The sequence below is a fragment of the Babylonia areolata genome, chromosome 26, assembly GCF_041734735.1.
Source record: "Babylonia areolata isolate BAREFJ2019XMU chromosome 26, ASM4173473v1, whole genome shotgun sequence".
Lineage (NCBI taxonomy): Eukaryota > Metazoa > Mollusca > Gastropoda > Neogastropoda > Buccinidae > Babylonia > Babylonia areolata.
The window spans coordinates 32,814,744-32,835,609 of NC_134901.1; the positions used below are offsets into that span (position 1 = coordinate 32,814,744).

Below are 20,866 nucleotides of genomic sequence, written 5' to 3' on the forward strand. Positions count from 1 at the left end.
GGGCTGCTCTGCGGTCCATCCCAGCACAGCAGCACTCCCTCTTCGGCCAGTATGCGCCGCATTTTGTCAGCCACAGGGCAGAGACAAACCGGGAGGTGGCCTCATATTTAGCCCAATCCTCCCAGGGGCGCCAGGGTTCTATGCCTTTGAAGAGACCCGCCACCAGGGCTCCTCCATATACCTCGCCTCCTAAGTCAAAGCGGCGTGCTCAGAATCAGCGGCAGAGGAACAAACCACCTCATGGCCGTCCAAGCCGTCCGGCCATGCCCAAGGCCAGAAGGCAGCACCCCCAATGACTGGGCCCCGATTCAGCACCGCCAGTCGTTCAGCCCCTCCAAGTAGGAAACTTGTCCCGGCACGCGCATCAGTGGCGTGCTCTGGGACTCAACGACTGGATTGTGTCGGTGCTAGAGTCGGGGTACATGCTCCCTTGGGTGGGGGACCGCCCCCCTCTAAGATCCACTCCTCCTCCTTATGTGCCCAGCTCGATGGAGCAGGAGAGCGTCTTAGAGAAAGAGATATCGCACCTACTCCTCATAGGGGCGATATCTCAACTCTCGGACCCGGGCCCCGGTTTTTACGGCCGGTTGTTCGTGATTCCAAAAGTCTCCGGAGGGTGGAGACCAGTCCTGGACTTGTCCCCCCTCAACAGATTCCTCCCCAAGATGAAATTCAAGATGGACACAGGCACAGATTCAGGAGACCATGCAACAGGGAGATTGGGCGACGTCCATCGATCTGAAAGATGCTTATTTCCATATCCTCATCCACCCGGCATCCCGCCAGTACCTGAGGTTCGTGTGGAGGGACAGAGTGTTCCAGTTCTCTGCCCTCCCATTTGGTCTGTCCCTTGCCCCTTTCCTGTTTACCAAGGTGGTGCGGGAATTGGTGTCAATCGTCCGGTCGGAGTCCATTCGGCTCTGTGTGTACCTGGACGACTGGCTTATTCTGGCCCAGTCACAGGCTCTGTGCCAGAGTCATACAGCCAGACTTCTAGACCTGTGCTCCCAACTGGGCTTCATCACGAACCAGGAGAAATGCGATCTGTCCCCGAGCCAGTCCTTCGACTTCTTAGGGATGAGATTCGACACGCGGTCCATGATAGTCTCTCCGACGCCAGATCGGTGGGACCGTCTGGCAGGCCTCCTCAACCACTTGCGCCATTCCTCCCAAGCAACGGCGCGGACACTTTCTTCCCTCCTGGGCATGATGGAGTCCATGGCACCTCTCATCCCTCTGGGCAGGGTTCTCAAGCGCCCTCTTCAGAGGGCACTCAGGCTACGGTGGTCCCAGAGCACTCAGCCATGGGATACCCGGATATGTCTGGGCGAGTGGTTCCTCGAGGTGACATCAGAGTGGTTAACCACCCCTCTTCTGACACAGGGGGTGCCCATAGCCCCACCTACTCTTCAGGTGGCACTATTCACAGACGCCTCCTCCATGGGCTGGGGAGCCCACATGGACTCACTCCATGCAGCAGGGACTTGGTCCCCGGAGGAGCGCCTATGCCACATCAATGTTCTGGAACTGGAGGCAGTTCGCAGGGCTCTCCAGCACTTCATAGCGGAGGCCAAAGGCAAGACCATTCGCTTGTTCACGGACAACACAACAGTCGCTTGTTACGTGAACAAAGGGGGCGGAGCGCACTCGGCAGACCTCTCTCTGCGGACCGAGGCTCTCCTCCGTTGGTGCCACAGTAGGGGCATTGCACTTTCAGCGAGACACATAGCAGGGAAAGACAACATTTTGGCAGATGCTCTCAGCAGGTCCAAGAGTGTCATACACACAGAGTGGACCCTGGACAAGGACACCCTGCAAGGAGTGTGGGAACAGTGGTTCCGGCCGATGGTGGACCTCTTTGCGACAAGGTTCAGCAAGAGACTTCCCACTTACGTCTCTCCAGTCGCCGACCCAGAAGCATGGGCAGTGGACGCTCTCTCTCTAGACTGGAGCAGTCTGATTGCCTACGCGTTTCCTCCCTTTCCAATCCTGTCCAAGGTGATACGGAAAGCCAGGTTGGAACGCCCGCAGATGATCCTCATTGCGCCGAAATGGCCAGCCCAGCCCTGGTTTCCGGTCCTTCAGTCCCTGACACATGTTCCACCACTGGAACTGGAAACCAAACCTCATCTGCTGAGGCAGCCTCGTTCGGGCATTCCTCACTCCAATCCTCAGATGCTCCACCTGCACGCGTGGCTGCTGTGCGGGCGGATCTGTCAGCATCACCATTGAAGTCTTCCACCCCTCGGTCAGCCTCTGTGTCCGCCGCGCTGACCAAGGGGGGTGCCTCCTCCGACCTCCTCTCCATAGTCTCCAAAGCCAGGAGGGAGGGAACAGAGACTTTGTATGACTTTCGATGGAAGAAATGGCTGAGTTGGTGTACAGCTCAGAACATTCCCCCTACTAACCCTACGAGCATGCAGCTGGCCAACTTTTTGGCTCACTGCTCCTCGGTTCTCAACCTGTCTGCTAGTTCTGTGAGAGGGTACAGGTCTGCCATTTGTACCACTATCAAACAGCTAGGTGGTCCCGCTTTTGAAGCTGATTTCCTGCTCAGAGAAGTGGCTAGGGGCGCCTCTCTGAAGGAAGCTAGGAATCCCAGAAGAGTGCCCCTCTGGGACTTGTTCCTGGTGCTGGATTTCATTCGAAAACAGCCCTTTGAGCCATTGGGGACTATTCCTTTTGACCTGCTCACTCTCAAGACCACTTTCCTTCTGTTGCTGGCCACGGGCCGTCGTAGAAGTGAGATTCATGGGCTTAGTGGTCTGCCACAAGATCTAGCATTCCACAGAGATGGTTCCATCACTCTTCGTTTCCTTCCAGAGTTTCTGGCTAAGAACCAAGACCCCGAGGTCCCTTCCCCCTCTCGGAGGGTCAGACCTTTGTCGGATATTCTGGCACAAGATGATGAAGATAGGCATCTCTGCCCCGTTCAGTGCCTCAAATACTATTGCAATAGGTCTCGCCATAGGCGTTCTTCTCAGAGGCGCCTTCTCATCTCCCTCAATGAGAATTACAAGAAAGATATCGCTGCAGGCACCATTTCCCGCTGGGTTTCCCAAGTCATTCGTAGAGCCTACTCTCATGCACACAAGGATCTCAGCTGTCTTAATCCCAGAACACACGAAGTGCGGGCCATAGCTACTTCGGCTGCTTTCCAGCACTCGGTACCACTGCAGCATGTCTTGGAGGCAGCCTTCTGGCGGTCGGAGAATCCCTTCATCAACTTCTACCTCCGGGATTTCCGTATGACCAGGGCTGACGGTTCCAAGGGGATTTCCTTTGTCGCGGCTAACACTGCCGTCTCAGTTTCAAGGGCTCCCCATACGAACCAGTAGGCGTTGCCCTCCTCCATTTGCTTTAAATTCTGCATCAGTTTGACATGGTACAGTATATGACACCAAAAGGAGGAGTTTGTATTATACTCCATGTTTGGTGTTTACATATACTTACCATGTCAAACTCGAATGCCCGCCCGTCCGTCCCCGCGTCTCCGCCGTGGTTCTCATGGGGCATTTTCATTCATGGCCACGGAATGATTCAGCGCTTATAGCTGTTAGAGGCGTTTGATTGGCTAAGAGCGGGCCAGACTAAGAGGGGCGTCTTTTCACTGTTAGCCGCGCGAAATTTGGCCAAACAGAGCAAACCATAGGCCTAGTTTGCATCAGTTTGACATGGTAAGTATATGTAAACACCAAACATGGAGTATAATACAAACTCCTCCTTTTTGTGCAATTTGTCATGACGGTTTCCATGGAAACGAACCCAAAATGGCTGACAAACAAAAAAATTAAAAGCTTATAACGTCAGTACATTTATAGATATGTTATTTCTGTTTGTTTTATTTGATTTATTTGTATTTGTTCTTTATTATAGTGCAGTGGTATTTTGGAATTTGAATAAATACTTTTTTTTTCTTTTTTTGTTGAAATGAGTATAAATTCCTTGACATCATTTTCTTTCAAATGAGTGTATATTCATTCTTTTACTAGTACTATACAAACCACTGCACTATAATAAAGATGAATACATAAAGAAATAAAGTACTAAGTTTGAACATGCTATCTTTTAAAGTTTTTGAGCATTAGCATTTTGAAAAATGGTATTACGAGGACAAAACACAAAACTGAGAAAACAGGAAAAGAAAGAGATGTGCTTGTACTCACAAGAAATCACACATGTTGATGCTGTTTAAAGCTTTATTTAAGTGAATATAGTACCCAGGTGAAACGGACTATAAAGATTAGATGTTGAAGAAGCAAATTATGCAAAAAAAACGAAAATCACAAAAAATCATGATTTTGGTCAACATTTCACTACCGTGTCTGGCCTTGATTATTAAATATCATACATAAAAACATATGTATATGCCTACACACATATATGATAATGATTGTAATTATGATAACTAAATTGCACTGCACAACGTAAAAATTGACATGCAAAATATGCATTCAAAAACAAAAATGACAACTTCGTTACGTATAACCCCACACAAACATCAAACTAAACACCAAAAAGTAATCTATGCACAGACACACGCGGAAACATCACAAACTAACAAAAACACCCCAAATCCATACCAATTCAGTTTCCAGTTTTAGTTTCTCAAGGAGGTGACACTGCATTCGAACGATAGCCTTGAGATGGCCTTAGTGGTCGGCGAGGCTCTAAGCACCATAATTTCATTTCATTTCACTGCATTCGAACAAATCCATATATACGCTATACCACATCTGCTGGGCAGATGCCTGACAGCAGCATAACCCAACACGTTTGTCAGGCCTTGAGTGCATGCTTATAGATAACGTGTACCTGTCAGAGTGGATATGTTTTTACATAATTTTGCCAGAGGACATTAATCTTGTTGAAGGAGGAAGGTAACAGAATGGTTAAGATGCTCAGTTGCCAATACAGAGAGTCCTGGAGGGTGTGGGTTTGAATCCCACTCTCACCCTTTCTCCCAAGTTTGGAAAATCAAACTGAGCATCTAGTCTTTCAGATGAGACGATAAACCGAGGTCCCATGTGCAGCATGCACTTGGCGCACTGAAAAAACAAAAACATACTGAACATCACAAAACCTAAAGAATGCAATTTCACATCACAACACCCAACATCATCACAGCAACCAAAACCAGACCGCAACACCCAAACAACCAATGCCTACACCCAAGCCCAATCACGTACATCCCAATACCCAAACAGTGCACAGTCCAAACAAGCACGCCCCATATTCAATCCCACTTTCCCTCCCTTCTCTCCACACAATACTTCAACAACACACACAGAAAACAGAAACAAGCACAAACCCACACTGTCACAGGCATTAGGAGATCAGTTGAAGCCAATTTTAAAGTAGATGTGTCTGGAAGTTGGTTTTTAAGCTGGAAATGGAATGGAAGTGTCTTCATTCATATGGCAAGGAGTTCCACTGGACGTGGGCAGTAAATGCAAAGATCTTTGACTGAAGGACTTAGTTATAACAGAGGGCATTTGGAGAATGTGACTGATGAATATAGTAGTCAGGTTGGAATGTCAGCAGTGAGGAAATCATAAAGATAAGTGAAGAAGAATATTCTGTGGTAGAAGATACATTTTTTTAAATAAAAAAGCAGATGCCTGAACAAATCAGACCACTCCATTTCTTCATCAGTGGTTTCATCCTCATTGTCATTTCTTCCCCACACCTTCCCCATGACCTTTGTAGTTCATTTGAAGAACTCTGAAGATATATGTCACTATTCTGGTCTTCCAGGTTGTATGACAGTAGAGCTTTCAGAGATGTTTGCAGCAGTTTCAAGAATGGGTTGTTCACACAGGATAAAAGAGTATTTGATAGAATCTGTTGTCTATCTGAGCTTCCAGAGTCAGGGCACCTGTTTTGCGCTGTGAAAGGAATTGGCTTGATTTGCAAGAAAATTGCTTAAAAAAACAATTTAAAAAAAAAAGACCAAGCTTAATTGATAATTTCCAAGCATGTTCATCTTGCCTCATGGTCCTCTGTAAGGAAAACTTAACTGACTTCAAAGGGTATTAACTCACTCGCTGCCATTGTCCGCATATGCGGACATCGTCGGAGAAAGCGTTGGATGCCAATGTCCGCATATGCGGACTTGGATTTTTAAAAGTCGTGCTGTCGGAGTGACGCGTTGGATGCGAAAATCAAAAGCAGATGTGATATCTTACGTCACCTCTGGTCAGCTTTTCATTCACACACGCTGCGTGTGTGTCGCGATAAGCTCAACCGCAGTTGATAACAAAGCGTGCCCCCTGTCAACTTTGTAAGTTGTTTGACAAGATGGCGTCACGGCGAAGTGTTAGACACGGTCGGAGAGGTGAAATGTTACTCAGCGTCGAAGATGCTTTGAAAATGATCCAGACTGAAGGCTCTGATGTCGAAGGAGATCATGTTGATTCTTCGGACAGTGAATTTTGAACCAGATCCCAATGAACTAGAAATAGATTCGGCCGCTGAAGAGAGTGTTTACAATGGAGAGGAAAGTGAGGAATATGTGCCAGCAGATGAGACAGACACAGACGACGAAACCACTGAGGAAACGGACGATTTTGCAAGTGTTTTCACCAGTGATTGGACTGACAATTTTTCCTTTTTCCCTCTTGCACATCCCTTCACTGGCATACCAGGTTTCTCAGCTGACTGGCCAGTCAACACCCAGCCGGTTGAGTTTTTTTCTTTGTTCTTTGATTTTCATTATGTAGAGACAATTTTTTTTTTTGTATGTGTGAATTTCAACTTTCTTCACCACCTGTTCATACTTCATTGCATGCACTAGGTCTTCAGTTCCTCAAATAGTGTTAGAATGTGATGTGGAACATGTTGGTGTACCTTTCTGATGGGTGCAAAAATGCTAAAAAATACACAAAATATGGATACCGCGATCAACATCAAGATGGTGAGTAAATACTTTGATTTTTTGCACACATATGGAACAACATTCCTTGCATACATATACTAAATATCAATTGTCTGGGTGTTTATTTGTTTTTTTTACAATTTTTTCCCCATCCTATACAAACCCTGGGTTTTCAGGGATTGGCAAGGGCAAAATCTCTTGGCATGGAGTGAGTTAAGCCTGTCTGGGTCATTCTCAAAGATTCATTGTAAATATGATGTATTGGTGTGGATGATTTGTGCTCACAGGTTAAGATGCTGAGTGGCTTGAGCAGTCTTTTCTTCGGGAACGGAGGGACAGACGATGCAGCAGTTGATCAGACCCTTGCCAGCCAGTCTATGCCTTTGGACACTGTGAGCGCTGATAATGGATGGGTGCTGGTGGATGTAGCAGGTATGTGCACTGCTAGCAGATGATATTTATAAAGATAATTTGGCAGCATCTGTGACGGGTAGAATGTGTTGTGTATTGCACTTTTATAATTACAATCTGTTCAACTCCCAACCCAGCATGTGATTGCTACTTGTTATGAGATATCTGAGTGGTAAAGCCATTGAAAATACAGAAATAGATTAAAAGTTTGATGGATATGAACATACAAGTTGTTAAGATATTATTGAAATGCTGATCCAATGAGACCAAGATTTGTAGCTGTGCATTCACATGCTAGCACAATATTTCAGTAGATGTAAAAGAAAAGGTTTTTTTGACAGTGAGCACAAAATGAAATTTGGATTAATTTATGCAGTTTATACATTGTCTAATTATAGTAATTCAATTGTTACTTAAAGGAAAATGACTCTGGAATAGGAGAATACTGAAAATAGAGTTTGTGTTGAGTGTTGCATAAGGGTTAGGTGCAGGTTTGGAGATTTTTCAGAAAGTTGTGATGAAGACAGGGAAAGTTTGAAACTTTGATAGATCTGTAGTATGATTATGAAACCGTGAAATACAGATCACTGTGGGCAACTTCAAATGGAATCTCAACTATTTCCAGCACACATCTTTGAAAAACATTCGTTTCTGATGGCAGAAATATGTAAGTACTGGTAACATTCCCTCTCCCTACTGCATTTTAGATAATAATGATAATAATAATGATGATGATAATAATAATAATGTACATTTATATAGCGCCCTTTCTCTCCACGAGCTCAGGGCGCTTTACATGAAAGAAAAATATTACAAATTACAAATCGTCCATGACCACTCTTTCTCAGTCCCCCTCCCCCACACTCTCCCTTTCCCACTCTTCAATACATCCAAAGTGAGCTGACATGGGTGGTATTAGAGAACAAGGAAGCTGAGAGTGCTTATAGATAGGTTTTAAAAAGATGAGTTTTTAGTGATGAGTGAAAAGCAGAGATAGATTCAGATGCACGGATGTGATGAGGAAGGTTGTTCCAGATGTGAGGACCAGCAAAGAAGAAAGAATGTTCACCAAAAGTTCTTGACACAAGAAAGTTTCAAAAGGTAACTGAGGAAAAGCAGAGATTTCTTGAGGGAGTGTAAACACCGATAAGGTCAGAAAGATATGTAGGTCCTGCGGAGTGGAAAGCAGAATAGCAGAGACACGCAACTTTGTATTTAATTCTTTGTGTAAAAAAAAGTGAGTCTGTGATAAAACCCAGTGTTCGGTTGTCTGTGTGTGTGTCTGCGTGTGTGTATATATCTGTCCCTGGTAAACTTAAACATTGCCATTTTTTCTGGAAATACTTTGCTTATACCAAATTTTTTAATAAATATAGTAGGAAAAAATCTTCACAGTCATACCAACAATTAATAGGTTGTAAATCTTTAGATTTAGGCCATATTTCAGGATCATAAACAGTTTATTTCATTGAGGCTTAATCCAGAATCCAAAAACACCATATTACCACTTCCCAGTTTCTGGAACTTAGGCTATGTTTGGTAAGATTTAAAGAAGACGGCATGACATCATTTTTCTTGTTCACAGTTAAAAGATATACAATTTCTGGACAGAAAACATACAGTGACACTAACAACACACATCTACATGTTGTAGACTGGTTTGTGCAGATACATGTTACGGTGTGTCTGAGGCAATGTCAACGCAGTCTCCTTTGCCGCCAAATTAAAATGATTTCTTAGATAATCAAGATTTTCTTTTTAAAACATGATTTAAATGGTGGTTTTACCTCAAATACAATAATATATTTATCACACTAGAAAATAACACCCCAAAACATAGCTTTAAATATGAAATTTGGTCCAGTTACTGAGATGGCTTGTCGTGTTGTGGATAAGGCTATTTGCTTTCAAACAGAGCATACTTGGTTCAGTCCATTAGCATGTCTGTTTTTTGTGTGTTTTTTAGTTTTTTTCCAAAGCTTATTAATATTAAATCCAGAACCCATTTTAATGATTTTTTTTTTTCCCCTATGATTCTTTCACTGGATAAAACATGTGTCACAAGTGAGTCTTGAAGGCCTTGCCTCTCTTGTTTGTTTTGCTTTTGTTTTCTGTTTTGTTTGTTTACATCAACAAGAATCACATATGACTCATGAAGGCTTTGCCTTTTGTCTTTATCATTAACTCGCATGTTTACACAGAGTTTTGACCATGTTTCTGTTGTTTATGTGTCTGTATCTATGTGTCTGCAGTAAACTGACATTTTCACAGCTCCACAAGTGGCAGAGATACCAGTCGGCGCAGAATGTTTGATATCAGTAAAATCATTGTAAACATTACCTTTATGAAGATGTTGCACTTAAGTCATGGCTTGATTCCATCTTGTCCACTTGCTTTGTTTGTGCAGGTTCTGTATAATTTTTGTGATTATCTCAGAAGTGATATTAATGTCCTGAATGTTGCTGTAGCAAGTTTTCAGCGCCGTGTCAACATGCATGTGCTGAATGGAATTGGTTCAGGAGCTCATTTTGTAGAGTCATTGACAGGGTTGCTGTTTTCCTTCTGTGGAGATGCCCCAGAGTTATCTGTTCTTTTTGCCTTTGCATAGGTCCAGAACTTCTTGGTTGGCTTGCCTTTGCTGTCAAATGTCTTGTCAGTGACAAGGTTGTTAATATAATGAAAGTACAACTGCCTGATCTGCAGTTGACCTGGGAGGTACCCCTGTGCCAGCGTTCTGTTATGCCATAGGTCCCTTTAGCCACAGGCCCATTATTTCACAGGTCCATTGTGCCACATATCCATTATGCCAGATGTCCATTACACCACAGGCTCCTTATGCCACAGGTCTGTTATGCCACTGGCCCATTATGCTACATGTCCATTATGCTGCAGGCCCCTTATGCCACACATTCATTGTGCCCAGGCCCATTATGCCGCAGGTCTGTTAAACCACTTGTTCTTTATGCCACAGGCCCTTTATGCCACATGTCTGTCATGCCAGAGGCCCAGTATACCAAAGGTCATTGTGCCAAAGGTCCATTATTCTACAGTCCTCTAAGTTACAGGTCCATTGTTCTGTTATGTCATAGGCCCGTGACGCTACAAGTCCATTATGCTACAAGTCTGTTATGCCACAGGCTTGGCAATCTGGCAATAATGCACGTGGTTTGATTTCCCTCTCTTTCCAAGTTAAGTCTGGGCTTCCTACTATTCTTCATAATTTATATAACTCAGATCTGTTACAACATAAGCACAAAAATTATTGTTTCTCATTATAAACAATAGATATTTTTGTGGGTGATTGTGATACCTGTCGCAACCCAGCACAACCTTCTGTCCTGGGAAGTAGGAAATAAGATATTATCCTCTGCAAGCTGCACACAGGTCATTGGTTGCCGGCCATCATGCCTGCGGGTAAATGTGTACCAGCGGGTAATCTGCCTGAGGCAAGGCAAACTGCCCAAGGGTAAGCAATATCCATTATTCAGGAACACAAAAGCCAACCTGCGGGTTGACAAACTAGGCAATACCCTTACTATCTGCCATGGGTGACAGCCCATGAAGCAGAGGTAAATGTAGTGAATCCTTTTGTTGCGTTGGTTTTGTTAAGGGAAAATAGGCATTTTGAGGAGAGAACGTGTCTTGAACATGGCCCCTGATAGTTAGATCTTATCTTTTGTTCGCTTGGCAGTCAAAAATGAGATATTGAGACTGGCAGGTGTCATTATATTCCACATGAATTACACATGTGAAGTGAGTGCACTTGGAGACAATACATGATGGAATGTCCAAAATTTGCAGAGCGTCGAAATTGGTTAATTCCAGAGAAATATATTAATCCGAACTCCGTTTTTTTTTTATATTTGCATTTAGCTGAAAAGCAGGAGGACAATGTATTTGAAATTTGGATGGGGGGTAGGGGGCCCTGTTATCATAATGCGAAACTGGCCCCCTGGTTCAACAAGTTGCTGATTCTCATCAGTGCTTTGCCACTGACTTCCCCCCCACCCCCCCACCCCACCCCCCCAATTGTCACAATAAGCGAAGGAAGTAATTGTGGTGTGGTGAGATATAAAAGAGCATGAGCAGAAGGGAATCCGGGACTTTGAATTATAGACAATTGGTTAGCTGCTTTAGTGCACTTAGTGTGTCTTCAATATGAAGATAACTTAACCTTCAAGGTAAACTGTACCTGCTGCCATGTCATGGGTAACTTGTCTAGAGGCAAAATGATTTTTGCCTTGAATATGGCCCCTGAAAGGTGAAGATGCTCCATGGCATGAACCTTGTGATAAGCTTCCAAGTGTCAAACATCTGGTGACAGTTGGAATCAGCTTACCAGGCACAAACATTTCACAGCTGGTTTCATGAAAACAATGTTCAGTAAAGTTATGTGTGATATTTGCCTGGGTGTGTACGCATGCACTCTCTCTCTCTCTCTCTCTCTCTCTGATAGGTGTTTGAAAAGTACTAGTTTTAAAAATGGTCCATTGTTGTTTTCTTTTGTTGTTGCAGACAGTGAGGGCAAATTTGAAACGGGCTTCCAGTCATTTGAAGAGTCTGTCAACCACCTTGAGGCACACCGTCCTGACAGGAAGACAGAGCATGAAGAGCAAGTGGAAAATCAACCGAGTAGGGGATCTATGGGAAATGCTGTGCAGCAACGAAATGCTCATCGAGCACCACAAGTTGTGAGAGGCAATTCACTGGAGATACAGCAGATTAAACTGACTCGTTCCATGCAGCGACAGCAAAGTTTGGGCAAGACCAAACAGCTTACCCGAAGGCACTTGGAAATCAGCAACAAGACACGTATGGTCAAGAGCTGTGGTCAAAAACCCACCTCAGCAGGTCGCCGTGTTTTGCGACCATCTGGACAGATGAATGGCCGTCGATCCCAGCGTAACTTCTGAATAGAAAGATTACAAATATGGTCCAGTCTGCTTGTTCCTGCCACCTTAATGAGAATTTTTTTCCCTGCTTTTTAATGCAAATATTTAAGCTGTTTTGGTTTATTCCTGTAGTGGTTCCTGATGTTCATTTTACAATGTAATCAGTGCACAAGAACTGGAAGAAGTAAGCTGAGTTTTGTATAAACAGTGTTTGGAATGATATCACATTTTTAGTGATGTTGTTTACAAATAAGTTGAGTTTTGTGTGAACAGTGTTTGGAATGACATCACATTTTTAGGGGTGTTGTTTACTAACCATCAACTGCCACCTGTCTCTGATCAAAAACTTGTCAAACAACATAATTAAAGGTTGAATGGTAAAAGGATTTGCAGTGCTTGCAATTTGTTACCCAATACCTTGTTGTGCACAGATGCCTTGATGAAGGATATTAGTTGACAGTGTTTTAATGTGTGCCATTTGTACATTCATTCTTTTGTACATACTTTGAAAATGGATACTCAGCTTTTTTTGTTGTTGTTGTTTTTTCAGGTGTTTAGGTTTATACAAATAATGCAAGAATACAGATGTTTGCAGTACACCATATATTTACACTTACAGATCTTTTGTTTTTTCTTCTGTAAAGTCGAGATAAGCTGTATATTTATTGTGGGTGTTGTCTGACATTTGGCAGTTTATTTCACTTCATTTTGAATATATTGCAATCGCTTTAAATCAGAGAAATTTTGTTCAGTCCATTGTGTGTATGTTGATACGTTCCATTCTCACCAGGCACCAGAAAAGATTCTATAGATTTATTTATAAATCAGCTTTTTTGAAACAGTCTTCACGAACTTTATGCATTTGTTTTGCCTGTTTACTTTTCTTCACAGTTTAGTATGTTCAACCCCCTTCCTCTTGTTCCAAACATTTTTGATACATGTTTGGAATGGAAAATTGGAAACAAAAGAATATCTCTAAGATGCAACATTTTCCATATTTATGCATACTATAATAATATTTGAAAAAAATAATACAGAAAAAATTCACACACAAAACTCTACAGTCAACACAACAGTGTAGTTGATGTTCTATGAAGAACTGTACATTAAAAAACAAAACCCTGATTCATGTGAATGTCACTCACATGACACAATCCTCTTTTACATAACTTCTCCAAAATATCACATAACCTATTTTTTAAGTCGCATAATTTTTTTTTTTTTTAAAGGAAAAGAAAAGATGTATAGAGGAGAAATGTAGAGCCAGCCTGAGCATAAAAATAGCATTACTCTGCATCAAAATAAATAACACGACAAAGTAAACATTGCTCATTAGGGATTAAAAGCTGCACTGATTCTTGATGGCTTTGCGCTCAGTACAGAGCGAAAAAACAGATGTTCAGTATGCAGTACTGTAGACAAAATCTTTGTGGGAAAGGATAATGGCCTCATTCTTCCACGAAAACAAATAACAGTTAGAATCCCAGATCCATGGATTCAACTTCAATTTGTTCAAAACTCATCATTCAAGTTGTGATTGAAACAAAAAAACTTCCAAGAATACGTCCAAAACCTGCAAAAGCAAATTTTGTCAAACTGTGCAACCTCCAGACCATAAAAGTGTTGAACTGACTGGAAAATCAACGGAAAACTTGCCCATTCAAACTGTTCTATAGTTCAGTAGTGATGATTTCACTACATCTTTTCTTGCAGTAAGTTTTTTCTTATCTATTTGCCAGCAGGGATTTAATTTCACTCTGAGGGCATGTACAGCCTGCTTGCTGAAGCTCGTGAACACTTCCAAACAAATTCTGACTAAAAGTGGACTGTCATCTCAAGTGTATTATGAACTTTAAAAATCTGCCAAGACTGCAATTAGTTAATTATATTCTCACAGACATACACAGCTGAACTTGAAGTGGAGTACAGCTGAACTTGAAAGCTTCGCTTGGTTTGGGGAGGTCAAGAACCACTCATCAATCTTTTAGTCCTCATTTTGAAACTGTCAGTTCTTGGTAAGGCAGCTTTTTGATTGTTGACTTAACCCTTTCACCGCCAGTCAATTTAGAGTACAAAATTCCCTTGTGGTATAATCACAGAAAAGACAGTGGCTAAGAACAGCTGGGGATTCCCCCTGCGATGTATAGAAAATATGGCCTATCCTACCACCGAACATCAAGAGCAGTAGGTTCAAGGATAACAGACCAATGAATGGCCACCTTTCAGTGACATGGGTCCTCTACCACGCTTGTGCATAAATGCGAGCTTGGCGGTGAAAGGGTTAAGTTCACTTTTATTGTCGCCTTCATTTTATATTCTGCATGGTTCAAACAGCAGTTGGATTTTATTATATTGAGGTGTCGATCATTGGCAGCATAACTTATATACCACACAACCATTGTGCTTTTGCCAGGAAATGGCTGATTAAAATTGCTTATAAAAATGTTGAATTGGGATTCACTGATGTTCATATTTCACATGAAATCCATCACACTGTTGTCAATTTGTAACTGATGTGTGAACAGGATGACCGTCATTTTGACTCTGTTGATACAAACTTGATTTTAGACAAATACAAGTTGTACTCAAACAGAAAGGTGTCAAAATTTTCCATACTTTTACCTTAAGGTGCTCTAAAGATGACCCAGAAATTGAGGGAAAAAAAGTACTGCTGTATAGCAATTAACGTGACAGTGACAGTATTCCACCTGTTCTTTGTATCTCCAGAATGTGGATATTGATACTGGCATCATACGTCTGACTTCATTTTCAATTCCAACGCACTTTTCAAACTCACATAGTGTACTTTGAGTCTGACATTACCAGTTCTATTGCCTGCTGAATTTTGCCAAGCATTTCCCAGTTTCACAATTTACAAATACAAACGAGGAGGAAGTTGCTTCTGCTGCATTCTGCCAATTTCAAATTGTTTTACAGATCACATATTGTTCTCTACCACATGAAATTTCCATGAAACTGAACTTAATTCTCTTGTTTGGTCCTAAAATTCTCAACCCCAAGATTAATCTTTGAATGACTCTCTGCTTTTGAGGCCATTGCGGGCTATAACAAATCATTCTATTCTGTGCTGAGTTACGTGAAGTGCATACATAACCATCCTGCAAAATGATGTGCACTATGAAGTATGATTCCAAAATACAATGGCAAATGCAGCACTAAAGCTGACTGACTTGCCAAAAATGAATTACAGTGTCATTGTTTATACAGACATACCTAAGGTCCAGCTCATGTGTAAAAACCTCTGGCAAGAAAAATGGCACTTCCAAGCTGACAACAAATTTTTGTCATATGAATTTAAATCTGTTTTTTTCCATTTTTAATCCTTCAAATTGCCATGGGAAATCAGAAAAAGAAAGCTTTTCTTTGCAGATTCCATACAGATATTCCTTTCTCACCAAAGCCATCTGAAAGATGAAGCCCCATGATTTTAAGCCTCATAATGATCATTTCAGTATTAAACATCTTACTGAATGCTGTGATTTTCAGTTTCTTTACCCCCACACAGCTCATCCCAAGTACCTCACAAACAAGTCACAACTATGCCAGCAGTCTACAAGAACCTGTCAGTTCGCCATGAGGCCGCACACCAGAGGTGACCATGCACTTCAGTGGTGAACAGTAATGCATGTTTTGACATGTGAACAATCCCACCTACAAAGCCCAGAACTGATGACAATGATTGCTTTGTTGTGAAGCCAGACTGGGTGAACAGATCTGAAGCGGAGACCACCACTAAGTCCCTCCTAGGCAGTCCCCATGGATCTGCCAACACAGATTTTCTCAATAGGTGTAAACACTTTTCTGCTGATTCTATGCAGACCATTTTCCATTATGTCCCACCCAAAACAAATTTTCAGTTCTCAAAGTAAATAGCATTCATTTGATTTACTTACGTTACTAGAGGTGAACATGGTTTCAAGTAGGTCCTTTTAATTTTGTGATTCTGATTGTATAGAATCTTATCAGATTATATTTACTTATTGATTTTGAAACATGTTTCCATACCTTTTGTCAACTGGGACTGCAAGGATTGAATTGAACTGTTCAAGTTGTGTATGTAAATACATTTTTCTGCTCAGGGTGCATTCATATTGAGTTCATTTGTTCAAATCCTGTTCAGATCTCCAAATCATTTCATTTGATTAAAATCATGAAATGCTGTTCTAGTCCTGGTTGATACTGCTTGTGACTTTGGAATACACATATCTAAGATTAGCACCAGTGATGTGGGCTGAGATGGAGGAGCTAAACACTGCAAAGTGAGAACATGTAAAACTCACAGCTTCTTTTTTGGCAAAAGATGTTGAACAGTGACTACAGATAATGATCAAAACATTCAAAGTAGAATGCTCAGAATCGAGTATTTAAATTGTTTGATAACCTGATTTTGTTGAGCTCAGTAAATTATAATTTTTGAGGTAGCTTCCAAATTGCAAGAATTTTAGTTTTTATTTTTTTCTGTTTATTTATAATGTGAACAGTGTTTGACTTATTTCATTACTGGTATAAAGTTATTTTGAGTGTGTGTTAGGTATGTGTATAAATACGGTGCTATACAGCACATCAGTGCCAAGAGTCTGAGCTGGCACTGTGCTGTAAATCAACATGGTGTGTACAGCTGAAAATAGAATCTGGTTTGTGCAATTGCTATTCAAAGTAAATTGAAAGGAAAATCAAACTGTTGTATGCCAGACAACAGGAGGCTGTGAGTTCAAATGTGGTTGCATGAAATGATTTATTACAGAGGAACTGAAGGTGTTTTCAGTGTCATTGATAGGAACACACACACACACACACACACATATATATAGATATATATGTGTGTGTGTGTATGTTTGCATGTGTGTGTGTATATAGTACTATAATGATCCTTTTTTATATTCCAAGGATGGTGCTGTTTTTTAAATTCTGCCTTTGACCTTAGTGGAAATATTGTGGTGGTCACAGTGAACAAGTGGGTTAAAGAAACATATGCAGCATTGTTATTGTTATAAACCTGTTCTTGTGAATCCTGTAACTGTAAAGTGTGAAAGTAAAGCATGTATGTAGAACAGTCTTTGAAATCAAGTTTGTTTGCTTTTGCAAGGGTGTTGATTATTAAGAGTCTGTGGTAAATGTGTTCATTTGTAGACCACTTTAATATCAGAAACAGAATGAATGTCAGCAGTATGTTGACCACTGTTTTAATCTGAACTTAAGTCCCAATCAACAACTGCAAATTGATGTACATGATCTTTGTGTGAAATCCCAGGCACAGATGATTTTGAGGTATTTACATGTTTATGTTCTGTCTAGCCACAAGCGTTTTCTGCTCACTTTGTGTGCTTGGCGTTTTGTTATTATGTATTTTGTGACTAATTTTTTTACGCAGTACTTCATTCAATCCCACCATTTCTTTCGATCTTCTTTCTTTGCCTGGACTCAACACTCAGACTGCTGGTCGAAGCAATACCGGTCTTCTGTATCATCGCAGGCTTTGTCTGGTTCTATCACTAGCAAATGACAGATATCGGGACTTGTGTCTCTGTCCTCCCACTTCCATCCCACCCCTTCTTCTCCATCTCCTTTGGCAGTGCCAACCACAATCACTCAAATCTGTCGACAGAGACCGATGTTTATTGTGGGGTTTTTTTTTCAGACGAATGCAAATCTAAGGAAAATATGCAGTATTTTAAGGGTGAGAGGACAACAATGTGTCAGTAGAGGTAGTCCAGCCCAGCCTTGGACACTTGGCAATTTATCAATCAATCAAATCACTTAATCAATCAAATGAAATCCTCATAGAATATCAGGAAAATTGGCTTGTGGGCTACAAGATAGCATGAGACAGACAATGGTAGATTTTGCAACATAAAACTATAAAAGTATAGCACATTCAAAGTGTGCGAAGAGACATTATAGAAGCACTCAAAAAATGTCAGTTCTTTCTCTCTCATAAACTATCCAACCTCCATCACCTGCTGCTATTTGCAGATGTAAGCTTCCATTTGTACTTACATACTAAGGAGGAGAAGTTATTATTTGAATTAAAACGATAAAATGCACTGCCATTATATATATAATGTGTCAATTTGAAAGATAACCGTGCTAAGTTTTGCAACAAAAAAGCCCCACTGAGCATATGTCATGCCATAACAGTCAAGCGCTCACCGCTCACCCCCACTTTCTAAATCAGTTGCATTGTGTGTGTGTTGTTGATTGGTTCTTGTTTTTAGATCTGTGTGTGTATGGTGCCGTGAGCACACAACCTGAGTGGACATTTTTATGCGCCCAGTTTATCAGTCAAGTTCATCCATTCATTCATTTGCAAATGTAACGGTAAAATGACCTGGAAACTTTTTTGTTTATTTATTTTTGCTTCACTGGTTTTTTTGACTCACTTGTGTAAACAAAGTGAGTCTATGTTTTAACCCGGTGTTCGGTTGTCTGTGTGTGTGTGTGTATGTGTGTGTGTGTGTGTCTGTGTGTCCGTGGTAAACTTTAACATTGACATTTTCTCTGCAAATACTTTGTCAGTCGACACCAAATTAGGCATAAAAATAGGAAAAATTCAGTTCTTTTTAGTCACCTCTGGGATGGGCACAAAAAAATAAAAAATGAAGCCTAACTATATGCAAACAGCATTTACTGTCATATTTATATTTTTTGTATTCTCTAAACTTGGCACTTAGATCTGATATTAGACCCAACAACAAGAGCAGTCATAATTATCATTTTTTGTTCAAACAGGAACTTCTTTTGCTAAGCATGGAAGTTTTATTTATTTTGCAAACGTTTTGCTGCAGATAGTAAAAAAGGGAAATTACTTTAATTAATGCTAGGGGACTTAATTTGCTTTAAACTGATCTTTCTCATCTTAAACATTACATTTTGAAACAAGAGAGGCAAGGCCTTCAAGACTCACTTGTGATGCACTTTAAAAAAAAAAAAATCCAAGCTTTTTATGTATCGAGTATAATTTCAAAATGTAATGTTTAAGATGACAAAGATCAGTTTAAAGCAAACTAAGTCCCCAGCAGAGTAATTTCCCTTGTTTGACTGTCTGCACCAAAACGTTTGCAATAAACAAAACTTCCATGCTTAGCAAAAGAAGTTCCTGTTTGAACAAAAAATGATAATAATGACAGATCGAATATCAGATCAAAGTGCCAAGTTTAGAGAATATAAAAAATATAAATATAACAGTAAATGCATTATACTCAATACATAAAAAGCTTGGGGTGTTTTTTTTTTAAGTGTATCACAAGTGAGTCTTGAAGGCCTTGCCTTTCTTGGTTTTTTTAGTTTGTTTGTTTTCTTTTGTTTGTTTGTTTTTCCCCTTTAGTGCATTAGATTAAGTGGAAAGAAATTTTTTCTGTTTAAGCCAAACTTATTTTTGTGTCGGCAGAGTAGGCCTGTATCTGGAGAAACTGATTTTTAATACTTAATTACCACAGAAGCATATAATTAAGTTCAAAAGTGATCAGCCAATTAATAATGTTTTGGTTTCAAATCATTCAGTCACGAGAAAACTGTATGACAACATGCTTACACAGGAGATAAACCAGCCAACACGGATTGGTTTTATTAGAATGATATTACAAAAGTTTGGTTAAGGACACTTTTGGGATTATCGGTCCACATTCAACATTCACAATCGAACCATACTATATCATAATGAATAAAGTAGAATATGCATGTTTTATTTTGGAGAAAAAATTCTAAAAGCAAATCAAAATAATGATTTTGGAATGAAATTGCTGATAAAAGGGAACTTAATTTACTAGAAGCATATTAATTGTGCATTGTGCAAACTATAGATCTCTTGTCATGACCTCGAAATAGAAAAGGTTGATATTTCAACATCCCAAAAGAAACTAGGCAAATCCTGCTTCGCTTACGTGTAATTCCTGCTGATTTAAGAAGAAAAAAACAAAACCGAAAACACGAGAGGGTACTTTGATACATATATGTAATATCTTTCAATACAAATCATATTTTTACTCGCCAAGTGTGTTTGCGGAGCCCAAAATAGTGTGTTGGAAACGGAATTCCATCAAAAGCAGCCCACATTGATCATTGATCGGCACTTTTTTGTTTTGTGATTATGATATAGATCTGTTAAAATTTCAACCTTTCCCTGTCCCCAACTTGACTTTCCGGCTTCAAGAAACCGTAACAAACAAACAAAAAACCCATATGCTTATAAGTGTTCCACACACACACACACACAGACTCTCTCTCTCTCACACACACACACACACACACATACGTACACACACACAAAGATTTTCGGTAATTTACTATTTCAGGGTTATTTTCATTAGTATAATAAACTGAGTTACTGCAGTTAGAAGATTAGATGATGTACACTGCTTTAAGCTGTCTAAATAATTTCCAGTAATATTATATGCCAGCTTTTAACTTGTTTTTTTCAAGACTTTGCCGCTCATAACTACACATGATAACAAAAGAAGCTTCGGTTTTGAACAAAGTGACCTACTTTCAATTTGTTCATTCTCCTCAATTCAATTCCCTCTTTCACATAACATGTTCTTGTACACGTCAGATTTTTTCTTTTTCTTTTTTTTTTCTTAAGTGGGGGGTGCGGGGGTTAAGAAATAAAATGTCACGCTGTCTTAAAACCACACCTTAAACAGATGACTAATCCTGGCAACATGAACAT

At 40.7% G+C, this 20,866-nt stretch overlaps 1 protein-coding gene across 4 annotated transcripts in view; it reads left to right on the forward strand.

The window, feature by feature from the left end:
* The window catches only part of LOC143300744 (uncharacterized), a 30,978-nt gene extending 13,721 nt beyond the window's left edge, over positions 1-17,257 (forward strand). For all 4 annotated transcript variants that reach the window (XM_076614640.1, XM_076614643.1, XM_076614642.1 and 1 more), the window contains 2 exons: positions 7,165-7,309; positions 11,804-17,257. In XM_076614640.1, the coding sequence (XP_076470755.1) occupies positions 7,165-7,309; positions 11,804-12,201 (543 nt within the window). In that variant the 3' untranslated portion in view covers positions 12,202-17,257. The remainder of the gene's footprint in view (positions 1-7,164; positions 7,310-11,803) is intronic.
* The last annotated feature ends 3,609 nt before the right edge of the window (positions 17,258-20,866 follow it).